At 38.0% G+C, this 19,401-nt stretch overlaps 1 protein-coding gene across 5 annotated transcripts in view; it reads right to left on the minus strand.

Annotated features, from left to right (window-relative positions):
• The window catches only part of LOC135210913 (uncharacterized), a 350,754-nt gene that overhangs the window by 71,102 nt on the left and 260,251 nt on the right, over positions 1 to 19,401 (minus strand). For all 5 annotated transcript variants that reach the window (XM_064243867.1, XM_064243865.1, XM_064243868.1 and 2 more), the window contains 3 exons: positions 16,433 to 16,675; positions 7,997 to 8,194; positions 7,255 to 7,419 (listed from right to left, as the gene is read on the minus strand). In XM_064243867.1, the coding sequence (XP_064099937.1) occupies positions 7,255 to 7,419; positions 7,997 to 8,194; positions 16,433 to 16,675 (606 nt within the window). The remainder of the gene's footprint in view (positions 1 to 7,254; positions 7,420 to 7,996; positions 8,195 to 16,432; positions 16,676 to 19,401) is intronic.

Below are 19,401 nucleotides of genomic sequence, written 5' to 3' on the forward strand. Positions count from 1 at the left end.
AGGGCTGCATCTACATTTTGTCCAGGTAATTCTCGTAATATACCTGGATGGAATGACTTAGTTAAAGATCTGTATACATACTCAAGAGAAATGTTTTTACTGTGGAGGCAAAATGGTAGCCCGAGGGAAGGACACTGCATTACTAATGAGACAGGCGAGAGCGCAGTTCAAACTTGCTCTGAAACACTGCAGATTAAATGAAAAACAACTAAGAGCCAATGCAATGTCTAGAAACTTCGAATCCCAAACTAAAAAGCTGTCACAGAGAGTAGGGGAAGCAGTCGGTGATGAGACTATCGCAAGTATGTGGGGCGACCACTTCAGCAATATCCTGAATAACATTCAGTTTCATTTTGTAGATCGTATTACACCAGGTAACATCAGCGATGCCATAAACATTCTACCTAATAATAAATCGCCCGGCTGTGATGGTCTTCCTGCGGAGGCTTTCAAATTCTGCTATCCGCTAATTTACATTTTGCTAGCTGCCCTATTCAATGCATGCATCATTCACCAGTTTCTTCCAGATTCCCTACTCTTAGTTCACTTGATACCATTAATCAAAAACAAGCTAAAGGATGCAGCTGATCCTGGCAATTACCAGCTGATTGCAATCACAACGATCACGACGAAGATACTCGAGACTGTTCTTCTAGTGAGACTTCTCCCCTTTTATACAAACCACTGACAACCAGTTCAGATTTAAAGCAAACCACTCAACCAGCACCTGCATTTTCATACTGAAAAAATTGCTGAACTATTGCCTATTATAAGCCTCTCCTGTTTTCCTTTGTTTTGTGGATGTGAGAAAAGCATTTGACTGAGTAAACTACCTGAAGGTCTTCCTGAAGCTGCATAAAAGAGGCACACCTCTATATTTAATTGGTATTTTATATTGCTGGTTCTCCACACAGCAATCCTGTATCAAATGGGGTAACATATTATCGTACACCTTCGACTCCCTAAACGGGCCGTTTAATATGTACACAGATGCCTTGAATGTCAAACTGAACTCACTCCCAATCAGATGCACTGTTAATGAAACAACTATAAACAACCTCTGTTATGCTGACGATATGGTTCTGATTTCCCCATCAGTGCAAGGTCTCCAACGACTCATCGACACTTGCCGCCAATGTGCAGAGGAATTTTATATCCTATACAACAAAACCAAGACCCAGTGCATGTCGCTGCTCCCGAGATCGCTTAAGCATATTGCAGGACCACAAATTTTCCTTGGAAATCATCGGTTGGAATTCGTGCACGAATTTCTATATTTAGGTCACATTATCACAGACAACCTAAAAGATACGGCACACATTGAACAGAGGCCTCGTAAGCTGTGCAACTGGCAACATGATTGCAAGGAGGTTTGCCTTCTGTCACCGAGACATGAAACTGATGCTCTTCTGCTTGTATTGTTACAGTATTCATGGGTGTTCCCTCGGGATGAACTATACCTGAGAGACCACGAGACATAGAAAACTGCCTGGATAATTTAAAAATCATTATAAGGCGAACAATGTCCAATCTGTTAACCCGAGTGAGAAACAGCAGCATCTCAATCATACAAAGCATCCTAAGGAGTGAAGCAAGAAGATCTAAATTGTGGGAAAGAAGGGAAAATGAGACCGTTGTTCCCTAAAGGTCTTAATCTCTGTATTGGCAAGGTGTCATCTGCAGAATCTGTCATTATTATTATATTTATTGCTGAAATTTTACTTTTCCATTATAACTGTGAATACTATCAAGTTAAAGTTTTTCTACATTCAATTTTCGTATTTAGCCCTCTAGACCTGACTACTGTAAACATCTAAGGTCTCTAGCTGAAATGTAAGTTATATAATCTGTGCACTAGCTATTATAACTCTCAATGCATTTTTTGTTCTCTCCAATATTATCACGGTTATTACCAGTATTATGATTACTATCTTTTACTATCTTTTATACTACCTCAGCTATTGTGTGGATAGTGCCATATATTAATCTTTTTTTATCATGTTGTCTCATGTATCTAGATTGTGTGTTACTGTCTGTATTTTGTATATTCCATGTGAAATGAAGGATTGTTTGCGTATGAACAAGGATATTATTATTATTATTATTATTATTATTATTATTACTATTACTGTATTATTATAATTATTATTGATTATTATTATTATTATTATTATTATTATTATTATTATTATTAGTTATTATTATTATTATTATTATTATTATTATTATCATTATTACAATAGCAATAAGTTCAAAATAAACAATTTTAATTTATTTACAGTTGCATAAGTTACAATATAATAAAATTCATAACAGAACATAATTTAATTTGTGAAACATAATGAAAACAAAAACCACAGCTTATTAGTGATTGGTAGTGGATGCCTACATTAAACGAGCTATATCCACATGGCGCGAGACCCACCTTGAAATTGAGAGTCAAAGAGCTCTTGATGAATAATGGCTTCCAAGATAAGCTAATTGAAGACGTAACAAGAAGAACTGAACAGTTCTACACAAATGAAACTAGAAAACCAGGTGACAATAATAAAAATACCATCATTTATCATAGAACCGAATACAATGATAGATTTGAGGAAGAGAAAAAGGTGATCACCAACATCTTCAAGAGAGGAATAACACCTAAAGCCTACTTAGAACAAGTCAATGTACAGGTTTACTGTAAACCCAATTTAACATCTCTCATAATAAGAAATAATCCCAGGCCAAACCCAGACAAGGAAGAAGGCAACAACGTCGTTTACCACTTTAGCTGCACAGAGAGGAGGTGACAGTCCTCCGAAAAACGTACCTTGGTCACACTTCCACAACCCTAAAAAGATGCTTACAGGCCCATAGAAATAATGGATCCATCCATCAACACTCATCATAACCTTAAACCTACGACACAAGAACTAGTGGAGAATACAGATATCATCTACCCAGCAGAATCTGTTTGTATTTTATTTCACAAACCTACAATGAACAGACAACCAGAAGCAAAATTATAACTCCTATCTAGCAGACGCCCTACAACATACAACGCTAACATAGAAAACAACTACGTATAACAACAGCAACAACACCTTTTAAATCACGTGCTTTCTTAACCTTCCCCCTCAACCTTTCCACTCCTCCTTTCCTCATAATCCGTATACGTACCTGCATTCGTGATTCTGTTTTGTTTATTACCGCTAGAACATGCAGTTTTTGTTTTCATTGTTTCACAAAATAAATTACAGGGGTACCTCGAGATACGAAATTAATCCGTTCCAAGGTGCCCTTCGTATCATGAGCTATTCGTATCTTGGACCGCATTTTACATGTAAAATGGCTAATCTGTTCCAAGCCCTCCAAAAACACCCCAGTAAATTTCATAATAAAGCTAAATTGACCTATAAACAATGAAATACTACAACAATTTGGACCATTCAATACCTAACTTAATACGTACTGCTAATATACCTGTAAATAAAGTGTATTAGTGTACATGGTATACAAGAAATACTGTACGTATATACGTACGTATGTAGTAAAATGTGGAAGATTACCTTTCGTGTGAGGCTATCTCCGAAAGCGGCGACAGAGGAAGAGGACAAACGGCAGATACGTACACTTAACTTTACGAAACACATAAAAAAATGTAAGGAAAACATAAACTAAACTTTACGAAACACATTAACAAAACTGTAACACTTAACTTTACAAAAAAAAACTTAAAATTAAAAATTGTTTTTTTGTCTTTTTTTTATTTTTACATTTTTTTTTACTTTTTTATACTTTAATTTTTTTTTTTTCTTACAAAATTTCAACTTCTTCACCACTTTCAACTTTCTGTTTTTTAGTATCACTTGGTTCTTCCTTTTTGCTTACTACTACTCCTACTAAAGGCCTCTTTAAAAAATAACTATCCAAGGAAGATTGCTTCTGCCTACTTTTGACAATGTTCCTGAAAAGACTCAGGCAAACGTCATCGAACTGTGCAAGCATACGACCTGTGTAAGCCTTTTCGGGGTGTCTCTTTTCTACGAATGATTGCACCTTATGAAAAGCAGCTAGAGCATCCTTAATTTCTGCCGTTGTCATAGAGTTGTTGTCCTCCTCCTCGCTGCTGCTAAAGAACTCCTCTTGAACGACGTTATGTTGCATGGCCTCCAACTCCTTCAGGTCATCCGTCGTAAGCTCCTCTTGGTGCTCCTCGAGAAGGTCATTGATGTCGTCCTTGTCGACGACCAGCCCCATGGACTTGCCGAGTGCAATGATCTCGTCAAGATCTGGTTGCGAAACAGTTTCAGGATCGTCAACTGTTCCCGAATCTGCAGCACCAGCTTCGCCCACGTCAAATCCCTCAAAGTCTCGGGCGGATACGGCATCAGGCCAGAGTTTCCTCCACGAGGAATCCAAGCTTGGTTGATGAGTCAGATGCATATGATGATGTCGAAATGCTCCTTCCAAAATTCACGCAAGGTGAGGTTTGTGGTATCGGTGATGTCGAAACATCTCTTGAAAAGATGTTTCGTATACAGCTTCTGGAAGTTCGATATCACTTGCTGGTCCATGGGCTGGAGGAGAGGGGTGGTGTTAGGTGGAAGATAAAGAACCTTGATGAAGGAATACTCCACTACGATATCTTCCTTGAGGCCAGGAGGGTGGGCAGGGGCATTGTCCAACACCAGCAGACATTTCAGAGGGAGGGGCTTCTCTTCCAAGAATTTCTTCACTGTCGGGCCGAAACACAGATTTACCCACTCCGTGAACAAAAGCATCGTTACCCAGGCTTTCGCATTAGCCCTCCACATCACTGGAAGCTTCTCCTTTAGCACTCTGTGGGCCTTGAAGGCTTGAGGAGTTTCGGAATCCCCACTGGCGTTGGAACAAAGTGCGAGCGTAACCCTGTCTTTCATAGGCTTATGCCCGGGTAGCTTCTTCTCTTCCTGCGTGATGTACGTCCGACGAGGCATTTTTTTCCAAAAAAGGCCAGTCTCATCACAGTTGAAAACTTGCTGAGAACTGTAGCCTTCGTTGATCATCATCTCGTCAAACATCTTTTGAAAGGCTTCGGCCGCTTTTGTGTCCGAGCTGGCCGCCTCCCAATGCCGCACCACCGAATGGATGCCAGTCCGTTTACAGAATTTCTCGAACCAACCATGCGAAGCCTTGAAGTCTGGGGTTGGTGTTGATGTCCCTTCTCCTCCGTCGTCTTCGGTCTGGGCAATCAAATCACCGAAAATAGCGCTGGCCTTGTGGCAGATTGCCGTCTCTGCTATCGTATCGCCAGCGATTTCTTTGTCTTTTATCCAGAAAAGAAGAAGCCTTTCCATTTCATCGTGCACGTGGGTCCTCTTGCTGGACAAAATAGTGACGCCCTTGGAAGGTGTAGCTGCTTTGATGACATCCTTCTGCTTAAGGATGGTGCCTATTGTTGACGGATTTCAGCCGTATTCCTTGGCGATCACACTCAATCGCATACCAGCTTCATACTTCTTGATAATCTCCATCTTCGTCTCCAAAGAGAGTATCCTCTTCTTTCCGTGAATTTCAAGTTTCTTGGGACCCATGACTACGTATATACTGTACGTAATTATGTTATGTAGTACGTATACGTATGTAGTAAAGTTCTCATACAACACGATAAAGTATACTACTACGAAATCACTAACGAATTTACGTTAATAAACGAAATTGTTAGAACGAACAAATACCGGGTGCGTACGATACTGATGATGCTGTGAAGTGGGCGAATGAGCACAACGCTACGTAGAGGCATCATGGGAGGGATGCTGACCAATAGGAGAGAAGGATCTCATGGCGGTGACTAGCATCAGGAACCAATGGGAGAGCAGGAGGATGGTAGTGAGTCTACTCAGCTAGTGGGGCGTGAGTTTCAAAATTGTTATCGGTGGTCAGGGCGAATCTCGGACTTTACAGCAACAACCTTTTGTATCTTGAGCAATATTCGTATATAGAGCCGTAAAATTTTTCGTATTTGCTTTTGTATCTCGAGTTTTTCGTAAGTTGAGGCTTTCGTATCTCGAGGTACCACTGTATGTTCTAACATGAATTTTCTTATATTGCAACTTATACAACGATGAATAAATTAAAATTTTTTATTTTCAACTTATCGTTATTGTAATGATTTATTGTATTATTAAAGTATTATTGTAGAATTATTATTGTTTGTAAGCTAAATATCCATCTGCACACTGGATCAAAACAACAGGACGCTATGTCAAGACTTCTTATAGGCTGCTCTAGGAGAAAGGGCCCGTGCTGGCATAAGGCCAGCTAAATCTAAAACATGTCATTGTTTGGACGCTACATATCCGTCCCCACACTGGATCAGAACAACAGGACGCTATGTCCAGACTTCTTACAGGCTGCTCTAGGAGCATGAGCCCATGGTGGCATAAGGCCAGCTAAATCTAAAACAAAATGTCCAGATCATACACTTTGAAGAGGTCATGATGAGTGACGGAACAGCTGTGGTGTTGTGTTTATCAGTAAATGGAACAGAGAGTTAATCTTTGTTTTTTGTCCATCAACTGAATTTGGAAGAATGCAGAAGGTTCAGAAAATGTTGTCAAACTAATATGAAGTTGATCAACAACCACAAAGCCATAGAAATCAATGAAATCTGCATGCAAGAACAACTTTGCCCAAAAACATTTATACTATATATATGTAGTATATATTATATACTATATATATACAAAGACACACAAAAGTAATTCCTCAGTTACCAACATTCACTTTTTCCATCACTTGATGTTATCCTAAGGGATCAGCACCACAGTAATATATGTAGTATATATAATTACTGTTCCCCCCGTATTTGGGGAGGATAAGTACCAGATGCCCCTGCAAATAGCTAGAACCTGGGAATAATTGAAACCCCCATAAAAAAAACTTAAAACTGCCTATTTTGTCAGTTAAAACTCAAGAAAAACCCACTGAAAATGTTTATACCTGTTTTTTTTAATAGTTTTATCACAAAAAAAAGGAACCAGGAATTTGTGGATATTTTTCAGAAAAATACTGTGAATAGGTGAATTTTCCACTAATAATGGGGTTATATGTTCCTGAGAGAAATCCACGAATATGTGAGTCTGCGAGTCCAAAGTCTGCGAATACGGGGAGTTCACTATATCTGTACATTATTATTCCATAACCCTAATTTCCAACAGCTAATTAACATTCATAGCAAGGGCAAAATTTAATTTTGGGAAACAGTAATGCGTCAAATGCCAATCTTACAGGAGTGCCAGAGCTGAGAGAGCCTGCTAAATTGAGTGACACCAGTGGGTTGTTTTCTACCAGTGATGCAACAGCTTTCAAGCCATCTAGGCCACAAGCTAAATGAGGAAGGTGGAGTATGCGGACATGGGGAGCCATTTTCAGTACTTCACATAACTGTACAACCTGAAAGAAATAAAAGATTAAAATAACAGTAACATGCTTAACCAGATATTGCTCTCACAAGTATAAAAAATCAACTGTGGTACTGCATTTTACCATTTTCTTACTTTTTCTTGTATACACGAGAAAACATTAAGATACTATGAATGACTGACTGAAGTTACAACGTAATGCTCAGTAATGAGAAAATTACTGTACTATTTAAAGAAGCCAAAATCTTAAAAATTCAGTGATAGGTAGCCCTGGCACCTAAAAATATACTGTCATAATTATAGGTACATAATTGTGACTCCAATACTTAAGTCTAAAAATTTCTAGAAATAACTAAAAAATAAAAGTGTTTTGCACTTATTTCAAATTTCAAACAATAAACAGTCCAGTTTCTTGGGAAGATTGATTAAATTGTTCATCTTAATTCAAAATTGTTTGTAAATATGTTTCTGTATCTTGGTGTTTGACCGAATCTCATTTAACATAAATATTGCAGCAAAGTTGGAACAATCAAAAGATAATGTGTACATGAGATAAATTGTTCTAGTGTTTACTATCTTAAAATATGGCAACACAAAACACAGCATACCTGTTCACCATCTAATTCCAAGGCAACTACAAGCTTATTAAGAGCCTGGGCTAGTTCAGGCAATGTATCACAGATCATGTCAACAACTGGACTCAGAATCTCAGCAGTAGCCTCATCCAAAGACGTCACTTGGATTTCAAAAGATTCAAGTCGCCTTTTTGTAAGCACAGCTCTCACATATGACACTAGTCTTCTAACCTAATGGAAAAATAAGAAAGGCTTGAAGCATGACTTGTTGTATGTCATTACTTGTTACACAACAAAATATTCTTAGTAACTGCAAACTCCTAACAACTAAGTCAGTGAGCTAAATAAATGGTGAATGCTTAAAAAAAATAAAGTGAAAACTGGACAATAGTTGTTGGAAATAATGTTAGAACTGATGTAAAATTGATATGTACACATAAAAAGTACATACTATAGGACAAGTAAATAATCTGAAATTGCAATTACAATGAACATCTCGTAAACTGAAAACAAAAAAGCCAAAGAATTCAACTTATGCAAACTGAAGTATTGAATGAGGATATACGATTAAAAAATTAAATGATGTGTCGTAAATACACAGTACACAATAAACATGTTAAAAAAAGTTGGTTTTGTGGATGTAATGAGATCTTATTAAGAAAAAAAGCATAAGATAAGAAAATGAATATTGCCAGAGTCCAGGATTAAAAATACCAAATAGTATGTACAGTATTTAAGAAGCCCAAAGACAGCTTGAAGAGAGGTTGATAAAATTAAGAGTGGAGAAGTTGAAACAAAGACATATTCTATTACAATGAGAAGCATAGGAAACGAAAAAGGAATGCACCAGTACAGTAAGCAAATCATATCTTGCACAACACTGAATGAAAGTAACAGTTATGGAAAGAAAGATGATTATATTGACATAAAAGTGATCAACAATGAAGTCAAATAGCATGAATTATAACTATTATTGTTTAGTAGTTTAACCAGACCACTGAGTCAAATAACTTTCATAAGATTGGCCAATAAGAAAAAGGTTCAGCATACATGTCTGAGAACATTGAGGAGGTAAGTGGGATAAGAGCTTTGGGATGATCTGAGAGAAACAGCACAGGGCAGACATTTGCTGCATTCTTTGGGGTGCTGCAGGAATTCATGAAATAAAAAAGTGGGATGTAAACACAGAGAAAAGTCATAAAAAAGACAGCAGAAAAAGTGTGTATTTCAACTTCTTGAAAAGGCAACAAAGATATAATGTACCAAGATATAAAAGAAACTGTAGTAGAATGATGCATAATAGAGGCTAACTGAGGTAATGCACTTTCTGGCTATGGTAGAGGGCAGGCAAAAAAGCGCATACAGATGTCTATACTGGGAAGAAGAGGTAAGTCAGGAAACAGAATGCAAGGAAAAGGAGGAAGAATTGAAAGGAATGTATATAATCAGAATCTTAATAGAACATGGTAAAGTAAGAAAATATCTTGCATACTGTAGTGGACAAGAAAGATAGAAAAATGCGAGACAAAAAAATATAAAGGATGAAAATGGAGAAATTAGAGTTGAAAAGAAACAACCAAAACACAGAAGCAGTACTAGGAAAATCAATTGAATAATACATGAAATGACATGTTTACTGAAAACATATCGAAGCAGGAGATCTAGATTATGAAGAAGAAAAAAAAGCTTGGCAAAAAGAGGCCAGATAATCAGTTGTTGAAAAGCTAAAAAGTCTACAAAAATATTGCAAGAAAGAGAATTACCAGCAGAATGGGAAAATCAAAGTACTATAAAAAAAATCAAGGAAAAATGGAAGCACAATAAAGGAAAGTGTACTGAGTATAACTGCTGGGGAGATTCCATGAAAGTATGGAAGCTGATGCTGGAATAACTGAAGAATGGTTAAAATTAATAACTCAAAGCCTGGCTTCGTTCAAGGAAAATCAAAGTGATCTTTAAAATGAGCTAATTACAAAATACTGCATAAAAAATATGTTAAAGTAAACATCTGTTAATTATAAGATATTGGAAAAAGTACGAAGACAAGCAATTTGATGGGTATCACTGGGGCAATGGGCACTAGCTAGACTTATGAGATAAGTGTTGGCTGCAATCATAATCCAAAATCTGAAGTGGCAAGGTCCAGTGTTACTAAAATGTTTTATATAAAATTGGGTTCCAGCATAAATCAGCAACAAGTAGTTTAGTTATTTGAGTAATGGATGAAGCTACAAAGGTACTATACAGATTAACTAACCTAATATTAATATGTATAGTGTTACAATTAAAGTAGCCTTGAAAAAAGTTTAAAAGATGGAAGAGTTGAATGTTGAAATGAGGGCTGAAAATCAATGTGAGCTGAGTAAAGCTTATGGTGAGCAGAAAAGAAACAAAGGAGACCATCTAGTCTAGATAGTAGTCACTTGGATGCTGCAAGACAGGAGTAGGAGTATATACAATATATACTGTATGCCACAAGTAACAGAAGGTTTCACAAGAAGTGCTCGAACACAAGAAGTGCTCAAAATGTTGACAGCTAAAATTTATAAGAAAAAATGGTGATGAAAGGAAAGACAAATCTTATGTTATAGGTGAGAGGCAAAGCTTGGAGAATGAGGGCTGATCCTATTATAATCAAGAGGAAAAATAAATGAAGTGTTTACGTAAGGCCAGAATATTCATTCCACAATGCAGTGGAGACATGAATCTCACAGAGAAAATAGAAGAGGTACTGAAGAGGAATGACTACATAAGGTTAAAATTCACATCTTAAGCATGCTGGGAAATCCATTATACATAAAAATGTTAATGCTAGATATGGGGTCAGTGACTGAAAAATCCAATGAAATCGCAGAAAAAATTGAGATGGTTTAGACATGTAATGAGAAAAGGGAGTATCAATTAGTCACGTAAGTATAGAAGATATGGCAGTATCAAAGAATCAAAATCATGAAGAAAAAGCTTAGATAAAGACCTGACTTAGTGTGATGGTAATTGCTTCCTAGCAAAGAAAGATAAAGGAAAGGAGAACGCATTTTCGAGAAGTTCAGCAGTAAGGAGATTTTCGCGCCCGTGTTGGAGGCGCCTTTTTCTCGCGGCTGTTCTGGAATCGTCGGGTGTGTTGTAGAGCGCCAAAATCGCGCCAACATTACGTGAGAAACGCCGCGATTTCTGATGCAATACCTCATCTAGATTCATCTAAGCATTTCTGGTAATCTCGGGAGTCTGTGACACTCGCCGTAGGCTCCGCCCCCAGAGTACCGTATACAGTGGTCCCCCCGTATTCACGGGGGATGCGTACCAGACCCCCCCGTGAATAGTTAGAACCCGCGAATGTTTGGAACCCCTATAAAAATGCTAAAAACAGCCTATTTTGTTAGTTGAAACTCAAGAAAAACCCACTAAACATTTTCATACATGGTTTTTTTAAGTTTTATCACAAAAAGTGCATTTTATGATGAAATTCATAAAAAAAACCAGGAATTTGTGGATATTTACCACAGAAAAATACCGCGAATGCGCGAATTTTCCGCGAATAATGCAGGGAAACGTTCCCGAGAGAAATCCCCGAATGTGTGAGTCCACGAATCTGGAGAACGCGAATACGGGGGGTCCACTGTAAATGCGACGAACGAACTTTGGAGAGGAGTGATCGTAGAAGGAAGAGATCGTAAAAGAGAGAAATCACCAGTTAGTAAGAGCCACAGATCAGATTATCAGTGAGAGATCAGCAGCAGTGATCGTCAGAGAGAGACTAGAGACAAAGGAACCGACAAAGTATCAATCAAAAGAAGAGTTGTTCGAGAGTTGGTTGGATATTGGTCTAGTCGTCTTCAGGAGTGGACGAATTATCTCGTGTTATCTCGACGTCGAACAGACTTCTGAGAAGAAAAGGTCCTGCTAGAGGTTTTGGGTAGTTCCTGCCTTTCAAGTAGACTAGTTTCTGCAATACGGAGTCAAGAGGATGACTGCAATTGCCGCTCTACATTTATGAAGCCAGCGCGTCGAATAGCCAAATTGACTAGCAAGTATTTGAATTGCCTCACTGTTCCCCCAGTTCATGCAGTGTAAGATTCTATCTTTTCATGTAAATAGGAGATACCATTCTGCATTTACCTTTGATAGTAAGCTTGTAAATAAACCTTTGCTGTGTTAGTGTTTCTTTCTATATTCGTATCCCCAGTTTCAACTGTTGGTGTTGAAATATTTTTTTTTATTATTATTTCATATCGAACCTGAAGCGGACCTCTCTCAGAGGCCGTAACATTGTGGCGACCTTGCTTAGGCTATCAACACTTTAACAGTTTGAAACAGGGAGGATATAGAAAGAATCAGAATGAGTGAGATGGTGAAAGAGTTTATTGAGTCGGGTAAGCTACTAGGTCTAGAGGGGAATGATCTCCGTGAGTATGTTGAGAAGAAAGAAGGGAAAAGTATGAGAGAGAAGTAATGAAAATGCAGCAAGAGAAAGAGAGAGAAGCAATGAAAATGCAGCAAGAGAGAGAAGCAATGAGAATGCAGCAAGAGAGAGAAGTAATGAAAATGCAGCAAGAGAGAGAAATGTTGGTAATGCAGCAGGAAGAGAGAGAGAAAGAGCATATGCATGAACAGGAAGAGAGAGAGAAAGAACGTATGCATGAGTTGGAAATTGCTCGGTTAAGGGAAAGTACTCGTAACAGTCGGACAGGCGACAACGAAAACGAAACTGATAGGTTAGGTATGAGTGCAGTGTTAAAATTAGTACCAAAGTTCGATGAGGAAGATGTTACGACATATGTCATGTGTTTTGAGAAGTTAATGGAACGAGTAGGTTCTCCTAAAGAAACATGGACTTTATATTTGCAGTCAGTTTTGAGTGGTAGGGCACTTACTGTGTATAGTTGCACATCTAAGGAGGAATGTAATAATTACGATATCGTGAAAGAAACTGTTCTTAGCGCGTATAGGCTAGTATCGGAGGCGTACCGTAAGAAATTTAGAAATTTGAGAAAGGATGAAAATATTACGTATGTAGAATACGGTAAGAAGTTAGAAAGGCTGTTTTTTTATTGGTTAACTTCTGCTAAGGTTGAGGATTTTGATAGTTTGAAGAACTTAGTGCTGTTAGAAAGCTTCAAAGATAACGTATCCCCTGAGAATAAACTTTATATAGAGGATAGGCGAGAAGTATCTTTTGCAGGAGCAACTAGGCTAGCTGACGAATATAGTCTAACTCATAATTTGAGTGTTAGTAAGAAACGAAATGATCCTTCTTCTGGTAGAGTACAAAGCAGTAAAGGTTTCAGTCCTAGTAATAGCAATGCGAGTAGAAGTGACTATTCCTGTTATACATGCGGAAAACCTGGTCATACGTCTAAGGTTTGTAAGAGTAAAGTGGCATCTAGTGGCTCAGAATTAACTTGTTTCCGATGTAATGGGAAAGGGCATTTAGCGAGGAATTGCGCAGTAGAAAGGAAGGACGGTAAGAAACCAGTGTCTCTAGTTAACCTTTCGTCAAGTAGGAATGATGTGATGAGAGAAACTAGGAAAGTTTTTGGTGAATTTCTGTCGGTAGGCGTAGTTTCCTCTCTTGGAGGAGTAGATTCGAGAGAAGTGGTCTTGCTTCGAGACACAGGTGCTGCTGTTTCACTTATTCGAAGAGTGTGTGTGCCGAACAGGGCAGAAATCAATATGGAAGAGAAAGTCATGTTAGGTGGATTTCCTAACACTTGTGTTCTTTGTCCTTTGTTGAAGTTGAATTTAGAAAGTCAGGTAGTGTCAGGAGAAGTGAAACTTGCCGTTATGGACAGTTTGCCCGTTGAAGGCGTTGACATTATTGTGGGTAACGACTTAGCTTTATCCAAGAATGTGAATCCTGTTGTGAGGAATATTCCAGTGCCTGAAATGGTAGTAACTAGGTCGGGTTTAGATACAGACGTAGACTACGGTCATAATTTGTTCGTGGATTCGAACGAGAGTGAGTTCGTGGATTCGAACGTGAGTAAGTCTGTGGATTCGAACGTGAGTGAGTTCGTGGATTCGAACGAGTGTGATAGAAGTAGTGAGGTTGATCTTGGCATGAATGTGGCTGAGAGACCTAACTCTATCGTTGACAGTGAGAGCCAAGGGAAAGGTGTAGCTGTCGAGAGTAACGTAGTAAATGTACAGGTATCTAGTCCTAGTTACGGTGATGAATTAGGCTTTAACATTTTGGATAAGGATGTGCTAATCAAAGTTGCAGAGAGAGGATGAGACACTAACCCGAATTTTTGAATGTGAGCTGGATGATGATCTCGATGATGTGTGTAAGGAAACTTTTTGTGTAAAGGACGAAGTTTCGTGTCATGTTTGTCATAAGTCAGGTAGTGAAGGGGGAATCACAGGAAAATTAGTAGTTCCTAAGGAGTTTCGTGAGCTAGTTTTGAAGTTAGTACACGATGAGCAAGGACATTTGGGAGTAAATAAAACTTTCAAGTGTATTAGTAGGGCGTACTTTTGGCCTAAGATGAAAAATGATGTATGTCTTAAGAGACATGTTTTAAACTGTCATGCATATCAAATTGCCGGGACCGATCCAAGTAATTCCTTGAGTTCAGTTGTGTAATATTCCTTCGGTAGGCGAATCTTTTGATAATGTACTTATAAATATGTTCGGAACTTTGCCTAGAAGTAAGGGTAGAGATGATTGCATAACTAATCTTGAGTATTATAAAAACAATTTAAGAGTTGGTTGGCAACTAGCGGAGGAGAACGGAAGACCTTGGCACTTAGCGAAAGAAAACCCGAACGGAAGTCAAGGGGAAACTGAAGAAAAACTTTATCTTAGAGCAAAAGAGAGAAGTTTGTGTGTTAGAGATAAAGTTTTAGTACTAGTCTCGAGAGAAAGTCCCTTTTTACCTTATGAGTTCGAAAGTCCTTTTTCAATTTTAGAGAAGAGGGGAAATATACATTATAGAATTAATGTGGGTAAGAGTAGAGAAAAAGCAATGAATGTAAATTTGCTTCAGAATTATAAACAACGCCCCGTGCCGTGGCCTCCGCCCGTTTAGCAGTGTTACTGAGTGAGATTAGTTTTGTGAAAAACACAAGAGGTGTTTTAGTATTTATAAGTTTTAATCAGAGTTCAGAAAACGGAAATAGTAAGAGAGAAGGATAATGTTATAGCAGATAGCCTCTCTAGTTTTTTCAGCATGAGTAGCCTAATGACCGTTTTCGGTTTTGGCACGAGTGGTTGAGTGAATGAAAAAGTATGGATGCTTTATGCAGAATTGTTTTCCCGCTTTTAATTCTTGCTTCTCTTTGGAAAAAAATAAAATCAGTTGATTTCATTTTTTTCTCTTTTGAGGGGGCGTGTGATGGTAATTGCTTCCTAGCAAAGAAAGATAAAGGAAAGGAGAACACATTTTCGAGAAGTTCGGCAGTAAGGAGGTTTTCACGCCTGTGTTGGAGGCGCCTTTTTCTCGCGGCTGTTCTGGAATCGTCGGGCGTGTTGTGGAGTGCAAAAACGCGCCAACGTTACGTGAGAAACGCCACGATTTCTGATGCAATACCTCGTCTAGATTCATCTAAGCATTTCTAGTAATCTCGGGAGTCTGTGACGCTCGCCGTAGGCTCCGCCCCCAGAGTGCCGTATAAATGCAACGAACGAACTTTGGAGAGGAGTGATCGTAGAAGGAAGAGATCGTAAAAGAGAGAGATCACCAGTTAGTAAGAGCCACTGATCAGATTATCAGTGAGAGATCAGCAGCAGTCTTCTGAGAAGAAAAGGTCCTGCTAGAGGTTTTGGGTAGTTCCTGCCTTTCAAGTAGACTAGTTTCTGCAATACGGAGTCAAGAGGACGACTGTAATTGCCGCTCTACATTTATGAAGCCAGCGCGTCGAATTGCCAAATTGACTAGCAAGTATTTGAATTGCCTCACTGTTCCCCCAGTTCATGCAGTGTAAGATTCTATCTTTTCATGTAAATGGGAGATACCATTCTGCATTTACCTTTGTTAGTAAGCTTGTAAATAAACCTTTGCTGTGTTAGTGTTTCTTTCTATATTCGTATCCCCAGTTTCAACTGTTGGTGTTGAAATATTTTTTTTATTATTATTTCATATCGAACCTGAAGCGGACCTCTCTCAGAGCCCGTAACACTTAGATGGGAATTCAAGTAGAAATTTCTCTACAGATTAATTCTTAAGCCAATTTGGAAGATTTTAGGAATTATTATACATGTATTAAGTTTTACTATTACCATAACTATCATACATAATAGCAGTGCAAGTTACGGGAATTAAAAAAGAGAATTATTTAAGTGGTAGTACTATGTCTATAGTCATCACAACCATTTGAGACCTTTACTACACACCAAGTGAGCCTTAGGTAGTGTAAAAATGTTAAAAGTTTAAACAACTCTTTCTATCAAGGAAGCTGATGACTTTCCCCAAAAGCAAAAAGGAAGAAGGACGATATTATAACATCTCAAAAATTTTTATACAAACTTACCTCTGTTTCACCAAAATCTCCACCAACGACACAAGTCAGTTTCACACTTTTTACACTTTCATTAAATGACATTGAAGTAAAAAATGACTCATGTTTGTCTCTTGAGTTTCCATCAAAGTCCAGCAATACTTCAACACCTTCCAGCATGCAGTCAGGAGAATACAAAAGACGACCCCAGTCTTCTAATTCAGGAGAGTTAGTTTGTATTACAACATGTTCTCGGCCTGACACGTGCTTGCACACCTGAAAAAGAACAGGTTTCAATTTCTCCAGTCTCCTAACATAGAGTACTATGAGGTAAATTAACTTAACAAGAAATATAACTGATATATTTCTTACCTAGATTGTTAGCAGTCAGTAAATTCAAGTTACAGCAAACCTGCATCTAAACATGAAAGGTGAGATGCTCCATGAGTACAAGTCTTCCTTATTTAAAAAAATCCTTAATACAGTATAATCAGGTACTAAAATGTTTCTAGAGTAAAAGAATGTTGTCTACAATTTCATTACTCATAAATAACCTTATTCTGTGCAAATGTTTACAAGTTAAATCAACTTCAGAGATTTTTGAAAGATGATAGACCCCCTTCACATGATCAGACCATGTTCTAACATCCTGTGAGGCTATTGTTCATTCTGTTATATCAGTGGTTCTCAAACTTCTCCAACTTTTCCAACTAATGGAGCACCTTTGCTTTAGCTGGTACTCGGCAGAACACCCTATGAGCCCTTCACCCAACATAGGTGGATACCCCACACACATACATGCAATTATATAAAAGTATAGCTTAGTATGTACTCAGCATCAAAATTCTTACCTTATTTATTGCGATGGGTGAGCTTGTTTCTAGGAACAAAGACCATAAAAATCTGGAACTATGTTTGTTAACCGCTGACACATATCAGGTACTGCTTCCAACTTGCTTCGACATTTTGTTTTTGGTTGCAATATAACAAGAGAAAGCTGCTTCACACATGTATGTTGTTGCAAAGGGCATAAGATGTTTCAATGATCTTTTTGCTAATTCCAGGTACTCATGCAATAGGTTTGCTCATAAGGAAGGAGAGAGTCCTTGTTGCATTTAGTTTTCAGAGTATGGTCAGTTGAAATGTCAATTAGCTCTTCTTTTTCAGTCACTAACAGATTCTGCTTCATTATATTATCTGCATCCATGAATGGGTTACATAGCCATGTCAAGAGGCTCTGACTGCTTAGAAAAATACGTACTCTCATAGAATATCCTTTAATTGCTGTAAGGGCTGGTTTTTGTTTACACAGCCAATCCAGAACTCAATCTTAAGAATAAAGGACTCATTTCTGTCTTGAACATTCAAAATGTTGATATCAGAACCTTGTAATGACAAGTACATAAGCTCATTTAATTTTAAAAATATATCTGCAAGATAGGCCACCTTACTTACCCAGACTTCATCAATGAACTGGGTTGACAGAGAAGACTTGTGCTCTCTGAAAAATACTTGTCTCATTTCTCAATTCATACACAAGTTACAAGTGAAAGAATTTTACTGTGAGATAGCCAATGCACTGCTGTATGTAACAGCAGAGTTCTGTAAATGGACACCATCTCATGACACAGTGAGGCTAACACTTGTGAATGAAAAGGCCTAGCCTTGATGAAATTTAATACCTAGACCACTTCACTGAGAGTCCCTATAAGTCATTTGGCATCTTTTTCACAGCTAGTGCCTTTCTATGAAAGCAGCAGTGTCTATGCTCCACAGCCGGTGCAATGTTTTTTATGAGACCAATAACACCTTTTACTGGGTCTGTGATTGCATTTGCACCACCAGTGCAGACTGCTATGCACATGCACAGGTCCCACCTAAGATCATTTTTGGTGAAGCAAGTGACCAAGATCTTAAATATGTCCTCACCTCTTGTCATCATTTCAATAGCTTGGCACAACAGCAGATCTTCGTTCACATACTCATATGAAACATATAGTACAAACACAAGGAGGAGAGCTAGACCTATAACATCCACAGATTCAAGCCGAATTGTGAAACCCACAGGACTTGTTTTTACGAGATTTATATAATGTTTCACAATTTTCTGTCATCTTTTTGATTCAGCATGATGCCATGTCATTTGACGAGGTACAGTGTTAAGAATCTTGCTATGTTTCCCTCTTAACACATAGGAAATCACATCTTTCATGCACGGTTTCAGTAAAGATTCTGAAATTGTATGAGGTTCACCAACCTTAGCAATGTGGTAACGTACGTGGTATGAGGCTTCCAGTGCTTTTCTATTGCCTTGGTCAGCAAAGTTCTTGGTGTCCCTTTTAACTGATCTCGTTTTCTTGTAAATAATCATTGTTTGTTAATGAACACCTTGGTTTCAAGGTGCCTCCCCAATTTTGCAGGATTCAAACTATATAGAAGTGTCTCAGGTTACGAAATTAATCCGTTCTGAAGCGGCCTTCGTGACCTGATTTTTTCATATCCAGAACTACGTTTTACATGTAAATTACCTAATTTGTTACAAGCCCTACAAAAACACCACAGTAAATTTTATAATAAAGCTAAATTGAACAATAAACAATGAAATACAACAATTCGGACCATTCAATACCTAACCTAACCATTACTGTACCTGTAAATAAAGTGCATTAGTGTACAGGGTACAAGAAATACTGTACATACATGAACGTACGTATGTAGTAAAATGTGGAACCTTATCCTTCGAGCGAGGCATTGTCCGAAAGTGGCGACAGAGGAGGAGGACAAATGGCAGAAAACTTTACGAAACACATTAAAAAATGGCAGAAAACATTAACAATAAACTTTATGAAACACATTTACAAATGCCTCTTGATTATCTCCATCTTGGTCTCCATAGAAAGCATCCTCTTCTTTCCATGAAATTCAGCAACACTCTTGGGACCCATGGCTAATAACATAAGTAATTAAGTTCACAAACAACACGATAAAGTAACTTACAGTAC

The sequence above is a fragment of the Macrobrachium nipponense genome, chromosome 4 (assembly GCF_015104395.2).
Source record: "Macrobrachium nipponense isolate FS-2020 chromosome 4, ASM1510439v2, whole genome shotgun sequence".
NCBI lineage: Eukaryota > Metazoa > Arthropoda > Malacostraca > Decapoda > Palaemonidae > Macrobrachium > Macrobrachium nipponense.